General features: G+C 41.1%; 1 protein-coding gene across 1 annotated transcript in view; it reads left to right on the forward strand.

Annotated features, from left to right (window-relative positions):
- Positions 1 to 17,606: 17,606 nt before the first annotated feature.
- Positions 17,607 to 20,132, forward strand: part of LOC139532115 (polypeptide N-acetylgalactosaminyltransferase 10-like) — a 124,916-nt gene continuing 122,390 nt past the window's right edge. The window contains exon 1 of the mRNA XM_071329285.1: positions 17,607 to 18,061. Coding sequence (XP_071185386.1) covers positions 17,903 to 18,061 — 159 coding nt within the window. The 5' untranslated portion in view covers positions 17,607 to 17,902. The remainder of the gene's footprint in view (positions 18,062 to 20,132) is intronic.

Here is a 20,132-nt window from a genome sequence, read left to right on the forward strand (position 1 = left end):
GGGCTGTAAGCACAACCCCCACCTGTGGACGTCGGGCCCTCATACCACCCTCATGGAGTCTGTTTCTGACCGTTTGAGCAGACACATGCACATTTGTGGCCTGCTGGAGGTCATTTTGCAGGGCTCTGGCAGTGCTCCTCCTGCTCCTCCTTGCACAAAGGCGGAGGTAGCGGTCCTGCTGCTGGGTTGTTGCCCTCCTACGGCCTCCTCCACGTCTCCTGATGTACTGGCCTGTCTCCTGGTAGCGCCTCCATGCTCTGGACACTACGCTGACAGACACAGCAAACCTTCTTGCCACAGCTCGCATTGATGTGCCATCCTGGATGAGCTGCACTACCTGAGCCACGTGTGTGAGTTGTAGACTCCGTCTCATGCTACCACTAGAGTGAAAGCACCGCCAGCATTCAAAAGTGACCAAAACATCAGCCAGGAAGCATAGGAACTGAGAAGTGGTCTGTGGTCACCACCTGCAGAACCACTCCTTTATTGGGGGTGTGTTGCTAATTGCCTATCATTTCCACCTGTTGTCTATTCCATTTGCACAACAGCATGTGAAATTTATTGTCAATCAGTGTTGCTTCCTAAGTGGACAGTTTGATTTCACAGAAGTGTGATTGACTTGGAGTTACATTGTGTTGTTTAAGTGTTCCCTTTATTTTTTTGAGCAGTGTACTTTGTATCCCTCATTTGCGCAAGTGTTTCCATTATTTTGGCAGTTACCTGTATTTCTGAGTATCAAAAAAGGCAAAGAGCTGGGCCATGTTCAGGTGCCAAACGTTGTGTAATGTTGCAGATAGGAATGTAATGAATAGAGCCAATGTGAATACTTTTTCTACATAGTCTATTTCTATCTACATGTTCCAAAACATAACATCCTGCTGAACGAGCCCCTGGAGTAGCCTACAAAGCTGTGACCATGTGCAATGGAGAGCACCCGTCAATATAGACATTCCACATGCTATCCCCTCATTAGTGCCAGACACAGTTTGCAAGTGTTTGCTTATGTTTGTTCATGTTGCTATCGCTAAACAAACTCCACAGTTGTTTTACAAAAGACCAGATGCGAGTAGAAATGTTAATAGCCTATTGTTTTTAGAGTTTACATTAAAGTTACATTGTATCGCCAACCTGTACTCACCGCCGCGGATTGTTTGTGGACTGATTTAAGATTGTCTTTGTTGAGGGGTATTTTCCTATTATCATAATTCGATGAATGTGATATTATGTCCTGATATGTTGACATATTATTTTTGTCCCTTTAAATTATAACTATTGAAGAGCATTGATTATAGAGTGAGATATTCATGTTAATTTATAAAATACCTGTTAGGTGCATTTTGGAATATTCCAGTGTTAGAGGTTGTGCTTTTACTTCATCTGAGCGTAGTGATATGCTGCCCCAGGGATCTCTTTTAACTTTAGCTGTGTAAGGAATTGTTAACACTGTGTCCCACTACTCCTGATGCTTCGCACCCGTTGACAAGACTGCCTAGGGTCCACTATCTTACAAAAGTCAAATTCCAGTCTATCCTTAAACCATTTTTAGACCATCCAAGTCTGTCTTCATCTGAAACAGATCTGTCCAGATGTCTCCAGTAAATTCCAATCACCTGCTTAATGACATTTTGCTCTCATTTTACATGAGTGTGGATAGTGTCCATGCATGTCCATATGGTCCAGATGTTCCACTCTAGTATAGCCTCTTCCACGCATGAATATCTATTTGGTTATGGGGATAATGGGCAAGTGCCCAGTATGACATTTGGGAGGTTTCATAACACTGTCTGATATATTTGTTGTTACTTTAAGTAAGGAACCTCTCTCTGGCTCATGCCTTGAGGGGTATAAGATGATAGGAGAGTGAACAGAAGTGGGATACTGTAACTCATGTGTAGGGCCAGTCCAGGACAGGAGTTTTTCCTGGTCAGATCATGTGGTTAGGAAACATTTCTGTGTCTCTCTATCCTGTCTCTACCACATACCGTTGGAAATACACTTTGAAATAATCCTGAAATCAATTCAAAATCAGTCAACTGTGACCCTCTCCACATACATAGCACTTATACTTGACTGGCAGACATGTTTTGGGGGTGAGCCCAGGTTAAACAAAGATTATTCACTCTGCTCAACTGAGTGGACTCCTAAGCCATAGCATGTTTGATGTTTCCCCCACTTTTCTATTTCCGTCAGGGCATACATTCCACTCACATCCACTGACGTGCCAGTCAGAGTTGTGACAAATCAATCTGTGTAATGTCTTATTACATGGATGAACTCTTGAACCACAGAATACGAATGATTTACATGGATACAGCAGCATCCCCTCTCTTCAGCCCATGTCAAAAGCTCACAGTCGATTTCAGCAAGGCCCTGGGAATCAAGGTAATTTGCTGAACATCAAAGCAGGGGAAATGTTAGCATCATTATCCCCAAGTGGCAGTTACATCTGATTGAGTCATGTACACTAAAATCCATTACCAGTGTTAATTCTGTGACGGCCGGGAATTGAGCCCCCTCTAATAACCAATTAGTCAGAACCATTCCTGTCTCAATGGATAGTCCTGCAATTGACCAGGGGTCAAGTAAACAAACCAATGCTTTGTTTGAGATATATTCATTTGATTAGGACTCAAACACAGTCAAGGTAAATTGAACCAGCGTCAGCTAAACTAACATTGAACGGATACATGACAGTCTGGTCTGTGCAGCGTACAGGGTGTTCTTGAGGTGTCCTCTAATCACTGATCCTCATGCAATGGGTAAGATAAGGAAACATGAATAATCAAAGGTGAAGGACTTACATATGTCAGTCAGATCTTGAAGTGTATATTTGAATCCCCATCTTCTGGAGAGACCATATTCTGTGTGCTGCACTATAGGAGATACTGTACATAGGTTACACTAAGCATGTTCCATAGCTGGCTGATGTACACAACAATGATGTAATTACATGTTCCTCCTCCCTTCATGCTTGATATTTCATGGTTTCTGTGCATGTTGTATGTTTGAGTAAGTATGTATAAATAACCAAACAATATTGCAAATGTGTGTTTCTTCCTCAATGAAGTAAAGACATGTAATCAACACATGCAATTTAGTTGAATCAGCAATTGAAAATCCCCTTGAACCAACACTGGAATCTGATTACTACCCATATAGAACTGCCATCTTTATAATACACAGCAATGTGGTGCTGCTGAAATGATCCTAACCTATTGAACCTGTTCCATAAAAGACACAGCCCTGCATGATTGCAAAGAAATACATATACACAAATACACACAGAGCAGCAGATGTTCTCTTTTGTCTCCTATGCTTACAAAGTAGGCGTGATGCCTGATGCCTTGCTTTCAATCTGATCCTTAGCCCCTAACATTGACTTGAGCACAGCTGCCTAGTCCCTGACTGGATATTGGACACTGCACTGTTGTTGTATTATAGTGAAATGCCTGTTGTTTGGACCGTGGATTGGAAATAGACTACTTTATTTTGCAAACTGCATCTGTTATTGCTCAGTTTATGGCATGATGCCAAATGTGTGGATTTAAAAAATATATATTATTATCCTCTTAATCATTAATAATAGCCTCCAACATCACGTGCTGGGGATTTGAGAAATATGGCACATGTTAGTGATATTGCTGCCCCTTCATCTGAAAAACACAGAGTAGGCAAATAGATTTCTGATGTTTACAAAGAAAAAGATAATTCTATCTCACTAACCACATTTCCATCCACAGTTCTTATGCGAGTGAAGTAATACTGTATGAAAAAATCGGTACAATTTCATAAATGTCCACAGACAATTTGTTTGTTCGACATGGTGTACCGGTAAAATTAATTATGAGACAAATTGAGGTGGAAACGATTTCTTGGGCAATTGTTGATAGAATAACCATGATATTGTTGAGGTAAATTTGCAGTCACGTGATGCTATATTGTGTGGTCCTCCCACTAAAACATGAAAAAGCATGCACAGTGTATTAGGCTACAGAGCAAATAAGTAAGAATGAACTTTACAGGGTGGTGAAAGTGGAGGGTGACGAGCTTGATGCTCCTTTCCAATAAATATCAAGGGTCATCATTTGTATGCTAGTAGTGACATGATGATCGGTGCTTAGATGCCAATTAACTAATAAAAATGATCTTACTCTATCCTTCTCATCATATAACCTAACCTGTCCACTTTATCAGCAAACTGTTGTCAAGAGAGCATGCTCCAAGTTTGCCATTCATAGCAACAGTTTGTGTGACAAAACCATCAATTGAGTGGAAAATGCAATGGAAAAACATTGAACTTCTGTTTTTTATTCGGTACATAAGAACTTTAGCGCACAAGTGTTTTTTATGTGCACTGTCATCACACACAACCTTTAATCTCCAACATGTCAGTTTGATGGAAACAAACCTCTAGTGGGAAAATGTGCAGATTCTTTTCTGCAGATTTTATAATATCTGCATGACAATCTATCGCAAATTGGATGAAAACCTAGATATTGACTTAGGCTACAAATGTTGGCGCAAATGTTGTAAAAAAAATGGCAAAGTTGAATTTATATCCCTCTTTTGATTAGGCGACATTTTGTGGTCATTTTAAGGTCACAGTCTCCTTTTCACCACATTAAACACTTGATTTACTTAACAAAGGCATATCTTAATAGGTCCTACATACTCGACTGGCGGACCACGGACCAGATCCGGACCCAGAACGGGGTGAATACGTTTTTGTTATTATTAATCGTTTTATTCGGTTGGGCTTCGACCCCTGGTATCATATAAACACACATAAGACATTGAAGAATTTATAGAATTGCAGGAAATTAGCTTTAAAACAGAAAATGTGTCACGCCCTGATCTGTTTCACCTGTCTTTGTGATTGTCTCCACCTACCTCCAGGTGTCTCCTGTTTTCCCCATTAGTCCCCGGTGTATTTATCCCTGTGTTTCCTGTCTCTCTGTGCCAGTTCGTCTTGTTTTGCCAAGTCAACCAGCGTTTCTCCTAGCTCCTATTTTTCCCAGTCTCTGTTTGTTCCTAGCCCTCCTGGTTTTGACCCTTGCCTGTCCTGACGCCGTATCCGCCTGCCTGACCATTCTGCCTGTTTTGACCTCGAGCCTGCCTATCCCCTCGTACTGTTTGGACTCGGACCTGTTCACTGAACCCCTGCCTGTCTTGACCTCGAGCCTGCTTATCGCCTGGTACTGTTTGGACTCTAACCTGGTTTATGAACTCTCGCCTGTCCCCGACCTGCCTTTTGCCTACCCCTTTTGCATAATAAATATCGGAGCTCAACCATCTGCCTCCTGTGTCTGCATTTGGGTCTCGCCTTGTGCCCTTATAAAATGTTCTCTCCGCCAACAAGAGGGTTGTGAACAGTTTGCGGTCGCATGGGTTGTGAAGTTGGGGTTTGTTAAACGCCGATAAATTACATTATCCACTTTTTCAAATAGTTATTGAGTACCCAAGTAAAACGTGGTCCAGGTAGGTCATGGCATAGCCCAAGTGAGAGGGGAGGTGGGCCTTTTGTATTTTGTTCTCTATTGCTCCTCTATTGTTCCTCAAGCAAGGGGGTAGGCCAGTGACATCACGGATTCCCATCAGACCAACTTTTGAATGTCCTACTTCTTGAAGTTTGCAGTTGTGTCTAAAAAACATTTAGTTCAAAACGTACCCTTTAGTGTGTACTTTACTGTATTTATATTTGGGATATCGCTTTTCAACAGTAAAAGTTCAAAAAGCGTTGGTCTTTAAGGTCTTCTGCCATTCATGAGGCAGATCAGAGGGATGAGAGGCTAATGATAGGCTACTCATGACAACATTTACAGTTGTTTAACTTTTGTTTTGACACATTTGCCCAGGAAAAAACAACCACATGATTCTTTACGTAGTTTACAATTACCAAAATAAATGCTTGAATTACAATGTAACATTATCAGTAGCCTTCTAATGTTTATAAATTGCAATGAAGTGGCTACAGAAATGCAATGACAACCTGTTAAAGGCCCAGTGCAGTCTTGTGTTTTGTGTCATATTTGTACAATAGCTGATGAAACATGGTCAGTGTTATTTCTTGATAGTTGCTGGTTGAAAATACAATCTACACAGGACCTTCTAATTACCAGGTTTCGCATGGGTTGGGTTATGGCCTGCTTGGTGACATCACCATAAATGTAACTTCTCTAGGGAAGGGGGCAGCATTCGGAATTCCCAAATTAAACTGCCTGCTTCTCGGGCCCAGAAGATATGATATGCATATAACTGGTAGATTTGGATAGAAAACACTCTAACATTTCCAAAACGGTTAGTGTCTGTGAGTATAACAGAACTGATTTGGCAGGCGAAAACCTGAGAAAAATTCAGGAAGTAGGATTTTTTTTGGTTTTGTAGTTTTCTATTCAATGCCATTACAGTATCCATTGACTTAGGACTCAAATTGCAGTTCCTATGCCATCCACTAGATGTCAACAGTCTTTAGAAATTGTTTCAGGCTTGTATTCTGAAAAATGAGGGCGTAAGAGCAGTCTGAATGAGTGGACCCTGCCGTGTCACAGAGCTTTTTTATGCGCGCGACCGAGAGAGTGCCTTTCATGTTTACCTTTTATATTGACGACATTATTGTCCGGTTGAAATATTATCGATTATTTAGGCTAATAACAACCTGGGGGTTGAATATAAACATCGTTTGACATGTTTCTATGAACTTTACGGATACAATTTGGATTTTTTGTCTGCCTGTTGTGACTGCGTTTGAGCAAGTGGATTACTGAAGAAAACGCGCGAACAAAACAGAGGTTTTTGGATATAAAGTGACTTTATCGAACAAAAGGAACATTTATTGAGTAAATGAATGTCTTCTGAGTGCAACCATATGAAGATCATCAAAGGTAAGGGATTAATTTTATCTCTATTTCTGACTTGTGTAACTCTTCTTCTTGGCTGGTTACTGTTTGTAATGATTTGTCTGCTGGGCTATGTTCTCAAATAATCGTAAGGTATGCTTTCACCGTAAAGCATTTTTAAAATCTGACACCGTGGTTGGATTCACAAGAAGTTAATCTTTAAACCTATGTGAAATATGTTTTGTTTTCTGAATTTTTATAATGAGTATTTCTGTATTTGAATTTGGCGCCCAGCAGTTTCACTGGCTGTTGAAGAGGTGGGATGCTAACATCTCACGTACCCTAGACCAATAACAAAGAGAGTTCCAAACCTCTGACAATAACAGCTAGTTTTCATGTTACATATTCCTCCCACTCTGGGCCCGGTCTCCCAAAAGCATCTCAAGGCTAAATGTATATAGTTCTAACGATGAACTTAGCTCTTAGCCTTTTGGGAAACCGGGCCCTGGTAGATTGATCCAGACTGTGGTTAATGCACTGCTTTGGTGCCCTTCCCCTCCCCACTCAGACCGCTCCCAGACAGTCTTAGCAAAATTATTGGTTGAGAAATGTTTTTAGCCAAAAAGCAATTTTTGTTTATTTTTGGCCATTTTAATGGAGAACAGTAAGGCATTTTTTAATTGTTACCTAGAAATGATTTGGCTGCATCGGGCCTTTTAAAGGTATAGTTCGAGATTTTGTCAATGAAGCCCTTTATCTACTTCCCCAGAGTCAGATGAACTCATGGATACCATTTTATGTCTCTGCGTTCAGTTTCAAATAAAATAAAATAAAAATTATATTTCTCACATGCGTCAAATACAACTGGTGTAGACTTTACCATGAAATGCTTGTTTGCGAACCTTTCCCAACGATGCAGTTAAAAAATAATGATGAAGATAAAATAGTAACAGAAGAGGAATAAGATCAAATACACAAGAATGGAGCTATATACAAGGAGTACCAGATCAATGTGCAGCGGTATGAGGTATTTAAGGTAGATACACTACATTCGGGCAGGTAGCGTTCTCCTGGCAGCCGCTAAACCCAGATTCGTCCTTTGGACTGCCAGATGGTGAAGCATGACTAATTACTCCAGAGTCCAACGGCAGCGAGCTTTACACCACTCCAGTTGTCACTTGGCATTGTGCATGGTGATCTGAGGCATGTGTGTGGCTACTCGACCATGGAAACCCATTCCATGAAGCTCTCGACGAACAGTTCTTGTGCTGACGTTGCTTCCAGAAGCAGTTTGAAACTTGGTAGTGTGTTGCAACCAAAGACAAACAATTTTTACTCGCTACGCGCTTTAGCACTCGGCGGTCCGGTTCTGTGAGCTTGTGTGGCCTACCACTTCATGGCTGTGCCATTGTTGCTCCAAGACTTTTCCACTTCACAATAACAGCACTTACAGTTGACCGGGGAAGCTCTAGCAGGGCAGAAATTTGACCAACTGACTTGTTGGAAAGGTGGCATCCTATGACAGTGCCACGTTGAAAGTCACTGAGCTTTTCAGAAAAGGCCATTCTACTGCTAATGTTTGTCTATGGAGATTACATGGCTGTATGCTCGATTTTATACACCTGTCACCTGTGGCTAAAATAACAGAATCCACTAATTTGAAGGGCTGTCCACATACTTCTGTATATACAGTGCATTTGGAAAGTATTCAGACCCCTTCCCTTTTTCCACATTTTGTTATGTTACCTTATTCTAAAATGGATTAAACATTTTTTTCTCATCAATCTACACACAATACCCCATAATGACAAAGCAAAAATAGTTTTTTAGAAATGTATGCAAATGTATTAAAAATAGGGCCTCAAGAGAGGCGCAGTGGTCTAAGGCACTGCACCGCAGTGCTAGCTATGCCACTAGAGATCCTGGTTCAAGTCCAGGCCCTGTTGCAGCCGGCTGCGACTGGGAGACCCATGGGGCGGCGATCAATTAGCCCAGCGTTGTCCGGGTTAGGGGAGGGTTTGGATGGCAGGGATGTTCTTGTCCCATCGCGCTCTAGTGACTCCTGTGGCGGGCTGGGCGCAATCTAAGCTGACACGGTCGCCAGGTGTACGGTGTTTCCTCCGACACATTGGTGCGGCTGGCTTCCGGGTTAAGCGGGCATTGTGTCAAGAAGCAGTGCGGCTCGGCTGGGTTGTGTTTCGGAGGACGCACAGCTTCCGAGTCCGTACTGGAGTTGCAGCGATGGGACAAGACTGCAACTACCAATTGGATACCACGAAATTGGGGAGAAAAGGGGGTAAAAAAAAAGAAATGTCCCTTTTTCAGGACCCTGTCTTTCAAAGATAATTCGTAAAAATAACTTCACAGATCTTCATTATAAAGGGTTTGTACACGGTTTCCAATGCTTGTTCAATGAACCATAAACAATTAATGAACTTGCACCTGTGGAACTGTCATTAAGACACTAACAGCTTACAGACCGTAGGCAATTAAGGTCACAGTAATGAAAACTTAGGACACTAAAGAGGCCTTTCTACGGACTCTGAAAAACACCAAAAGAAAGATGCCCAGGGTCCCTGCTCATCTGCGTGAACGTGCCTTAGGCATGCTGCAAGGAGGAATGAGGACTGCAGATGTGGCCAGGGCAATAAATTGCAATGTCCGTACTGCGAGACGCCTAAGACAGAGCTACAGCGAGACAGGACGGACTGCTGATCGTCCTCGCAGTGGCAGACCACGTGTAACACCTGCATAGGATCGGTACATCCGAACATCACACCTGCGGGACAGGTACAGGATGGAAACATCAACTGCCCGAGTTAAACCAGGAACGCACAATCCCTCCATCAGTGCTCAGACTGTCCGCAATAAGCTGAGAGGGGCTGGACTGAGGGCTTGTAGGCCTGTTGTAAGGCAGGTCCTCACCATACATCACCGGCAACAACTTTGCCTATGGGCAAAACCCACTGTCACTGGACCAGACAGGACTGGCAAAAAGTGCTCTTCACTGACAAGTCGCGGTTTTGTCTCAAGAGGGGTGATGGTTGGATTCGCATTTATCGTCAAATGAATGAGCATTACACCGAGGCCTGTACTCTGGAGCGGGATTGATTCGGAGGTGGAGGGTGAGTCATGGTCTGGGGCAGTGTGTCACAGCATCTTCAGACTGAACTTGTTGTCATTGCAAGCAATCTCAACACTGTGCGTTACAGGGAAGACAACCTCCTCCCTCATGTGGTACCCTTCCTGCAGGCTCATCCTGACATGACCCTCCAGCATGACAATGCCACCAGCCATACTGCTCGTTCTGTGCGTGATATCCTGCAAGACAGGAACGGCAGTGTTCTGCCATGGCCAACGAAGAGCCCGGATCTCAATCCCATTGAGCACGTCTGGGACCTGTTGGATTGGAGGGTGAGGGCTAGGGCCATTCCCCTCAGAAATGTCTGGGAACTTGCAGGTGCCTTTGTGGAAGAGTGGGGTAACATCTCACAGCAAGAACTGGCAAATCTGGTGCAGTCCATGAGGAGGAGATGCACTGCAGTACTTAATGCAGCTGGTGGCCACACCAGATACTTTTGTTATGTTCATTCAAATATTTACACATGTTAAGTTTGCTGAAAATAAACGCAGTTGATAGTGAGACGACGTTTACTTTTTTGCTGAGTTTATATAATATAATTTATATCATGTTATTAAAAATAAAAAACATAAATATCTTATTTACATAAGTATTCAGACCCTTTGCTATGAGACTCGAAACTGACCTCAGGTGCATCCTGTTTCCATTGATCATCCCTGAGATGTTTCTACAACTTGATTTGAGTCCACCTGTGGTAAATTCAAATAATTGGACATGATTTGGAAAGATCCCACCGTTGACAGTGCATGTCAGACAAAAAAAACAAGCCATGAGGTTGAAGGAATTGTCCGTAAAGCTCCGAGACAGGATTAGGTCGAGGCACCGATCTGGGGAAGGGTACCAAAAAATGTCTGCAGCATTGAAGGTCCCCAAGAACACAGCGGCCTCCATCATTCTTAAATGGAAGAAGTTTGGAACCACCAAGGCTATTGGCCGCCTAGCCAGGGAGGTGGAAGGGCCATGGTCAGGGAGGTGACCAAGAATGTGATGATCACTCTGACAGAGCTCCAGAGTTCCTCTGTGGAGATGGGAGAACCTTCCAGAAGGACAACCATCTTGCAGCGCTCCGCCAATCAGGCCTTTATGGTAGAGTGGCCAGATGGAAGCCCCTCCTCAGTAAAAGGCACATGACAGCCCACTTGGAGTTTGCCAGAAGGCACATAAAGGACTCTCAGATCATGAGAAACAAGATTCTCTGGCCTGATGAAATCAAGATTGAACTATTTGGCCTGAATGCCAAGCGTCACGTCTGGTGGAAACCTGGCACCATCCCTATCGGGAAACATGTTGGTGGCAGCATCATGCTGTGGGGATGTTTTTCAGTGACAGGGACTGGAAGACAAATCAGGATCGAGGGAAAGATGAACAGAGCAAAGTACAGAGAGACCCTTGATGAAAACCTGCTCCAGAGCCCTCAGGGCCTCGGGCTGGGGCGAAGGTTCACCTTCCAATAGGACAATGTCCCTAAGCACACAGCCAAGACAGTCTCTGATTGTCCTTGAGTGGCCCAGCCTGATCCTGGACTTGATCCTGATCGAACATCTCTGGAGAAACCTTAAAATAGCTGTGCAGCGACGCTCCCCATCCAACCTGACAGAGCTTGAGAGGATCTGTAATCGCTGCCAAAGGTGCTTTAACAAAGTACTGAGTAAAGGGTCTGAATACTTATGTAAATGTGATATTTCCGGGTTTTCTTTTTACAAAAAAAACTATTCTTGCTTTGTCATTATGGGGTATTGTGTGTAGATTCATTTGGGGGGAAAAAACGATGTAATCCTTTTTAGAATAAGGCTGTAACAAAATGTGTAAAAAGTCAAGGGGTCTGCATACTTTCCGAATTCACTGTATAATGTATGTACATGAAGGGAGTGTAAAGTGACTAGGCATCAGGATAGATATTTAAGAGTAAAAGAAAAAATATTAAGAACAGAGTAGCAGCAGCAAATGATGAGTCTATTAATGTGTGTGTGCAGTTGTGGAAAAAGTACCCATTGTCCTACTTGAGTCATTTTAAGTTTTACTCAAGTAAAAGTGAAAGTCACCCAGTAGAATATTAAAAGTATTTTGTTTTAAATATACTTAACTATCAAAAGTAAATGTAATGCTAAAATATATTTAAGTATCAAAAGTAAAAGTATAAATCTTTTCATATTCCTTATATAAAGCAAACCAGACGGCACCATTGTCTTGTTTTTTTAAATTTACGGATAGCCAGGGTCATGCTCCAACACTCAGACATAATTTACAAACGAAGCAAGTCTTTAGTGAGTCCACAAGATCAGAGGCATTAGGGATGACCAGGGATGTTCTCTTGAATGGTTCTGTCCTGCTAACAATAAAAAATGTAACAAGTACTTTTGGGTGTCAGGGAAAATGTATGGAGTAAAAAGTACATTATTTTCTTTGGGACTGTAGTGAAGTAAAAGTAGACAAATATAAATATTATAGATACCCAAAAAATCTGCTTAAGTAGTACTTTCAAGTATTTTTTACTTCGGTACTTTACACCACTGTGTGTGTGTGTGTGAGTGTGCGTATGTGTGTTTGTGTTGTGCCGGTATGCATATGTGTGTTGTGTGTGTGTGTGTGCGTATGTAGTGAATGTGTGTGGGGTTTGTGTTGGAGTGACAATGTAGTGTGTGTGAGTGAGTGTGTATACTGTATGGTGTATATATATAAAATCTAGTGAGTGTGAGTAGGGTCAGTGCAAGATAGAGTTAGTGCAGATGGTTTGGATACCATAAATTGACTCTTTAGCGGTCTGGCTATTTAGCAGTCTTATGGCTGCTTAACCCTAGGGGGGTTAAGGATTGGTGTCCCGCTAGTTTCCGGTGAAACTGGAGGGCTCGTAATTCAAATAAATTCAAATTTGAAACATTTAGGTACATATAAGTGTCTTATATTGGCTGAAAGCTTACATTCTTGTTAATCTAACTGCACTGTCCGATTTACAGTGGCTTTTATAGCAAAAACATGCCATGCGATTGTTTGAGGACGGCGCCCCACATCAAAATATTTCTCCATCGGCACAAGTTTCATACATTCACAAATAACGATTAAATATTCACTTACTTTTTGAAAATCTTCCTCTGATTTGTCATCCAAAGAGACCCAGCTATAACATGTAGTGTCGTTTTGTTAGATAAAATCCTTCTTTATATCCCAAAAAGTCTGTTTAGTTGGCGCCATCAATTTGAGTAATACACTCGTTCAACATGCAGAGAAAGGAATCCTAAAATCTACCCCTAAACTTTGTTTCAACAAGTCAATATACGTTTCTATTTACTCCTCAGATACCCTAAAATGTAATCAAACTATAATATTTCTTATGGAAAGAAGTATGTTCAATAGGAAACCGATTTTAACAGGCGCGTAATGTCTTCATGGTGCGCGCAAACACGAACTTCCAAGACTGTGTCCTTCTGCTAAAACTGATATTTCTTATTAATTTTTTAAGTTACAAGCCTGAAAACTTGAACATGGCTTCCACAGGATGTCAGCAGTCTATGTGAATTGCATCCAGGGAGCTAATTTTCAATATGACATTTCTCTTGAACTTCTAAGAGGATGGTCTGTCAAAAAACAAAAATTTCCAGTTGGTTTTTCTTTGGATTTTCTCCTACCATATCTATTGTGTTATATTTTCCTACATTATTTAAACATTTCTTTAAACTTCAAAGTGTTTTCTTTCCAATGGTACCAATTATATGCATATCCTGGCTTCAGGGCCTGAGCTACAGACAGTTTACTTTGGGCATGTTATTCAGACAGGACGTGGAGAAAAAAAGAGAAAAAAAAGTTAATTTGTGCATTTTCTTTCCTTCTTAATGTGTTTGAGCCAATGAGTTGTGTTGTGACAAGGTAGGGGTGGTATACAGAAGATAGCCCTATTTGGTAAAATACCCAAGTCCATATTATGGCAAGAACAGCTCAAATAAGCAAACAGAAACGACAGTCCATCATTACTTTAAAACATTTTCTATAACTTTGAATGTTTCTTCAAGTGCAGTCGCAAAAACCGTCAAGCACGATGATGATACTGGCTCTCATGAGGACCGCCACAGGAAAGGAGGATAAGGATACGTTCATTAAAGTTACCAGCCTCAGAAATTCCAGCCCAAATAAATGCTTCACAGAGTTCAAGTTACAGACACATCTCAACATCAACTTTTCAGAGGAGACTGTGTGAATCAGGCCTTCATGGTCGAATCACTGCAAAGAAACCACTACTAAAGGACACCAATTAGAAGGAAAGACTTGCTTGGGCCAAGAAACACGAGCAATGGGTGCTTTGATGGTGACACGGTCTGTGATTTATATAGAATTCAAGGCACACTTAACCAGCATGGCTATCACAGCATTCTGCAGCGATACCCATGTGGTTTGTGCTTAGTGGGACTATAATTTGTTTTTCAACAGGACAATGACCCAAAACACAACTCCAGGCTGTGTAAGGGCTATTTGACCATGACGGAGAGTGGTGGAGTGCTGCATCAGATGACCTGGCCTCCACAACCCAATTGAGATGGTTTGGGATGAGTTGGACCACAGAGTGAAGGAAAAGCAGCCAACAAGTGCTCAGCATATATGGGAAGTCCTTCAAGACGGTTGGAAAAGCATTCCTCCTGAAGCTGGTTGAGAGAATGCCAAGAGTGTGCAAAGCTATCCTCAAGGCAAAGGGTGGCTACTTTGAAGAATCTAAAATATATTTTGATTTGTTTCACACTTTTTTGGTTACTACATGATTCTATATGTGTTATTTCATATTTTTGATATCTTCATATTATTCTACAATGTAGAAAATAGTAAAACAAAGAAAAACCCTTGAAAGAGTGGGTGTGTCCAAACTTTTAACTGGTACTCTATATCACATTGATTCTTGAAGAATATAACTTAAAAATGCCTCATGAGCTTAGTTTAACTGTCACACTCCATGAGAACCTAAAATATAAGCTTGTTATTCTCTAATGTTTGTAAACATTGTAAATGTAAACAAACCTGTATATCCTCATAGCATGGTTAAAACAATCATTTTGATATCATGGTTGGTCAGTCCTTGCATCTATAGCTCTGTCTATTAATCTGAGAGTGGTTACATTTCTCCAGGCCCATCCCTCAGCTCTTTACCAAAACAGAGGCTGGTGCGGCCGATTTGTTATTGTTTCATCTGTGGATTTTCCCTTTAAACAGCTGCATTTTATCAAGATATCAAAGTGTCACCAACAAAAAGGTAAAGAATAGGCCTGTAGAAAATGCAGCATATGGCATTCATTTTTCACATGTAAATAGCACTTTTCAGTAGTGCTCAAAGCATGCCATTCCATTAGCGCAGCATTTATTTTTCAAATCAATGAGCCCAATCAGTCCTCATGACTCATGACTTATTAGTTTCGGGGTTATGCTCAGGTAAAACAACTTGGCTAATCTATACTTCCATATTTCCAAGTCCTATTCTTAAAGATCAAGGGGTATAACATTTATTGGAATGACTGGAATTCTGATAAACTTTGTTTTTTAATGTAAATATATAATTTAATTGTATTATTATATGTAGTAGAAAGTAATGGGTTAGAAGAAGCCTACATAACCAACCCATAAAGTAAAATTTAACATCCATATATGGCCAGATATGTAAACTTTAACATTGATTTATCCTGCAATAGATGTTGTTCAATTGGTAATTAATATACATGTTTGTCTTCCTCTAATGCCTCTTAAGTAATCCAAAAGTAACGGAATGTAATCAGATTACGTTACTACATTTGGGTAATCCAAAAGTTACTGATTACAATTTTGGACAGTTTACTAGTAACTGTAACGGATTACATTTATAAAGTAACCTACCAAACCCTGCCCATGTGTCCCAAACACAGAAAATAATCACAAATTAACTTCGAGCTACATTCACAGATTTAACATTACCCAAATGATGTTCTATCCAACCTGAGTCTACACATGGGTCAGTCAAAAGGCAGGGATCCCCTTTCTCTCTCCAATGTCACTCCCACTGGGCCAGAATCATAATTTGCATGACCATCAGTGTGAGGCTTGGACTCTGAGGTCTTCACCACACCTGCTACCACAGGTAATTCATCCTCACACTCGTCAGGTTACATTTCTGAGCCATCAGAGACGGCACAGTACGGTTTGTATTACCACCATTTCTCCTCAACACACATCTTACCTCTGCACTTGGCTCTTCTTCTCTGTTCATAACCACGTACATACGTTCACCACGCTCATGCCGGGCCTTCATCCGCTGTATTGTTTGCAGAACACACACTGATGGCCTTTCTCCAATACCCAACTTCTGTTCCAATTTACTTGTCTGGCTTTCTCTGGCTTCTTCATGCTTGCAAAACATGGCTACTCTGTATCTTAGAGCAACGTCCGTCCTGCACAACCATTAGAATGAAAACAATCACTTGATCCGGAGAAAGCAAGCTGCTCTATCCGCACTGATTGGTAAAGTAATTTAATGTTGATTTCAGAGAATTAACAATATAAACTGTTACTTTTTGGGGGTTCAAACTGGTTCAGAATTTATTTTGCTGGTCGGAACAGTGGAACTGGAGAAAAAAATTATGGTCCTGTTCAGAATGAAACGATTGGAAAATAACTTTGGTTCCCTCCCGATTCCTGTAGTCTATTCCTGTAGAATTCCAGTCTTTACGCTAATGCTAGTTAGCATTGATCTCGAAACTACCTCTAACTTCCTTCATACTGGACACAGATACATAACAATTATTCCACAAGTTTATCTGACTCTGGGGAAGTAGACCAAGGGCTTCATTGCCAATATCCCTTTAGGGAGCTTTGTGAAGACTTCCATTTTAATGTCATAAAGGAGCCAGGGTAAGTGTCATTTTTTATTTCTGTAGGTGATTTAATATAATCATTGTGTTGTTGCACAGTTATGTTTCGGTTGGAATTCAAATATTGATTATTGGGACTCCCTAAAAACACACCACTTTGATACAGGTTTGACCAGCAGTGACTTTTCCTAGCAGATTAGGAGAGCATTTTCGCTAACCCTTTCCCTACTTACTAGCAGGGAGGAAGAGGCGAAGCAGAAGTTTTACTCAGCTGAAAAATGTCCACAAAAATAAGCCCACAAAGTTAGGAATTTTTGTAGAGGTGTCAAATGTGGTCAACAAATTTGCTATGTGAGGATTGATCAAACATACGTTTGGTAATGGTTAGGTTGTTACAAATGTACTGACATACGTGGATACACGTGGCAATTCGGCAACTTTATATTTGAGTTGTGCCTGTTGTCATAGAGATAGATAGAGGACTCATGGATATAACCTGTTTTAGCATGGACGTTGCCATTGAGTGCTTCCATCCTTGTAAAGTAGTCAAATGGGTGGGGATTCCTATGAGTTGGGCGCAATCAGCCAATGAAGAACGCTCATGCTGTCAAACAGACTATAGTAGCTCGGAGTCCTCTATATCTATCTCTATTGTATGTTATCATGCGTATCTACCCTTTCATTGGCTAGAATGGTCCCACCTGATCTCGCCTGCCTTCCATATTTGTATTTCCATTGTTAGAGCGGTCACTTGACTATCTTGTCAATATAATATACCATCTTTGTTACTAGTCGCCAACATTCCGGAGCATGTCTTTAACTTCATTATCGTAACCTGCTACGAAAAAGTAACTTCCACTCGTAGCTGTATTGAAGTGGTGTGTTTTTAGGGAATCTCATCATTTTAACTACAAAGAATGCAAAAGTCTCCTTCCGTTTTGTGATCCCCCAACCAGGATATTGATGAACTCCCCCTAGCGGAAGTGCCTGCAGCTCAATAAGCTACATCGTTCGTTTGATCAGAGTGAATTTGTGAAAGTTGTTTCCACCGGGAAGGAGCTGCCTGGGAATACACTGTCGACAGCTTTTCTCGCATTTATTCTGGAGAAATGAGGCGGAAAGAAAAACGTCTACTGCAGTTCGCAGGGTTGCTTATAGCGGCTCTTCTTTTCCTGCCGAACGTTGGTCTGTGGTCATTGTATCGAGACCGAGTCTTTGAGAACTCGCCAGAAATAGTGGAGGGACCGGGTGGCATCCTTCAAATACAGGTAAGGTTGTCTAGTACACGGTTTGGCTGGGTCGCGCTGTTAGTGAAAACACTTCTTGACTTGGTGTCACTGACTGTCTGATCACGTTGGAAATGTACGTAGCTAGTTAGCTGCACGCATGTAAAATATCTGCAATTGTGCGACAACATTAACTGTCTAACGTTAGCTAGCTTGTTAAACATGTTGACAATGTGAGGCTTTTTGGCAGCAGGTTCTTAAATTGTCAATTGGCTAGCAAGTTTCTACATGACTTGTTCATGTGTTCTTGCTAACGTTACGTGTGACACTGCTTGTCACCTCCTTTTCAATGACATTAGCTAGTTTGCTAGCCAACTAGTTACGCTACTTTACCAATACAGCTCTTCTTTAGGAAAAGGGGCATGTTGTCGCCAAAGTCGAGCTTTTCATTAGAATGTGGGAGGATAATGCCAGGTAGCTACGCTGGTGGATTGTGAAAAGGCCACGTAGCAGTCAGGAAATAGCTGTGTTACAAGTTACAAAGTCTAACGTTCGTTATACGAAAGGAAGTTGTGATATGCAGCAGACAGTAGTTCACATTGGTTGTTGAGACCCAGCACAAAGATGCTGTTTTGAAAGAATATATTTCTGTGTGGTTCTGTAAGCTATTTTTACGTGTATTCTACAGGCTGCACAAATGATGTCACGTTCGTATGGTAATGAGGAAACCTTCAAAATAAAAGCCCACACTTCATTGTGGATTAGTCATTCAAAAGATGATGATTAATTTTAATCAATGGGCACTTATTGTGCCCTCAAGAAAAGGCAATAAGTAACCCAAATCTAACTGGCTGTAGCTCAGGACCTGAAGCAAGGATATGCATATTATTGATACCATTTGAAAGGAAACACTGAAGTTTGTGGAAATGTGAAATTAATGTAGGAGAATATAGCACATTAGAGCTGGTAAAAGAAAAACATTTTTTTTTTGTACCGTCTTTGAAATGCAAGAGAAAATCCATAATGTATTATTACAGCTCAGGCACAAATTAGATTTTGGCCTCTAGAGGGCAGCAGTGAATGTGCAAAGTTTTAAACTGATCCAATGAACCATTGCATAGCTGTTCAAAATATTGTATCAAAACTGCCCAAATGTGCCTAATTGGTTTGTAATAACTTTTCAGGTGAATAATTGTACACTCTCCTTAAACAATAACATGGTTTTCTTTCACTGTAAAAACTACTGTAAATTGGACAGTGCAGTTAGATTAACAAGAATTTAAGCTTTCTGCCCATATCACATAAGTCTATTTCCTGGGCAATTTTTTGTTTGTTACTTACAACCTCATGCTAATCACATTAGCCTACGTTAGCTCAACCATCCCGTGGGGGGGGGGGACACACCGGTCCCGTAGAGGTTAAAGTTGGGTAGGAAATAGTCAGTAGGGTCTCTACTAGCACAGCATGCACTTTCAAGGAGCCTACCATTACTCCTAAAGGTCAATTGTGATACACAATCATAAAGCCCTTTACTTTCATATCACATCAAAATAATTTCATAACGGAAAAATATACACTTACTGTACACTGTTTTAAACAGCTTTATCACAGTTGCTGCCGACAGTATTTTTCAGTGACACATTCTGGTGGCCTTCTTCCTTTACACACTAGTGTTCGGAGCATACTGATAGCTAATTAGCACAGTTGGTGCCTCTGTTTAACGTAAACACTCGCTGTAACATGGAGGAATGGCTGTGTGGGAACACTAACACTATAAAGGTGTGTATCAATTTAAACTTATGGTTTTAGAAAATTATTTCTTGTCGATATGAAAGAGAAGGTCCTTATGCTTCCAAAACTGTACAGCAAGTGATGGGTGCTAATGTTCAGACTGAGAGTTGTGACTCTTAACAAAACACACCCGTACAGAAGAAGCCTTTGTCCAATGACTTTTATGTGTAATATAATGGACCTGAGAATCATGATCAAGGGCTAGGTCTCTACTAACCAAATTTGTTCTCCACCCCTTCGATAGCCCCCAATGCAAAACACAAATATACTGTACATGGAATAGAACTTTTCTACCTGTTTCCGCTACAGTGCGGTGTAAAAT

This window comes from Salvelinus alpinus, chromosome 1 (genome assembly GCF_045679555.1).
Source record: "Salvelinus alpinus chromosome 1, SLU_Salpinus.1, whole genome shotgun sequence".
Classification (NCBI taxonomy): domain Eukaryota; kingdom Metazoa; phylum Chordata; class Actinopteri; order Salmoniformes; family Salmonidae; genus Salvelinus; species Salvelinus alpinus.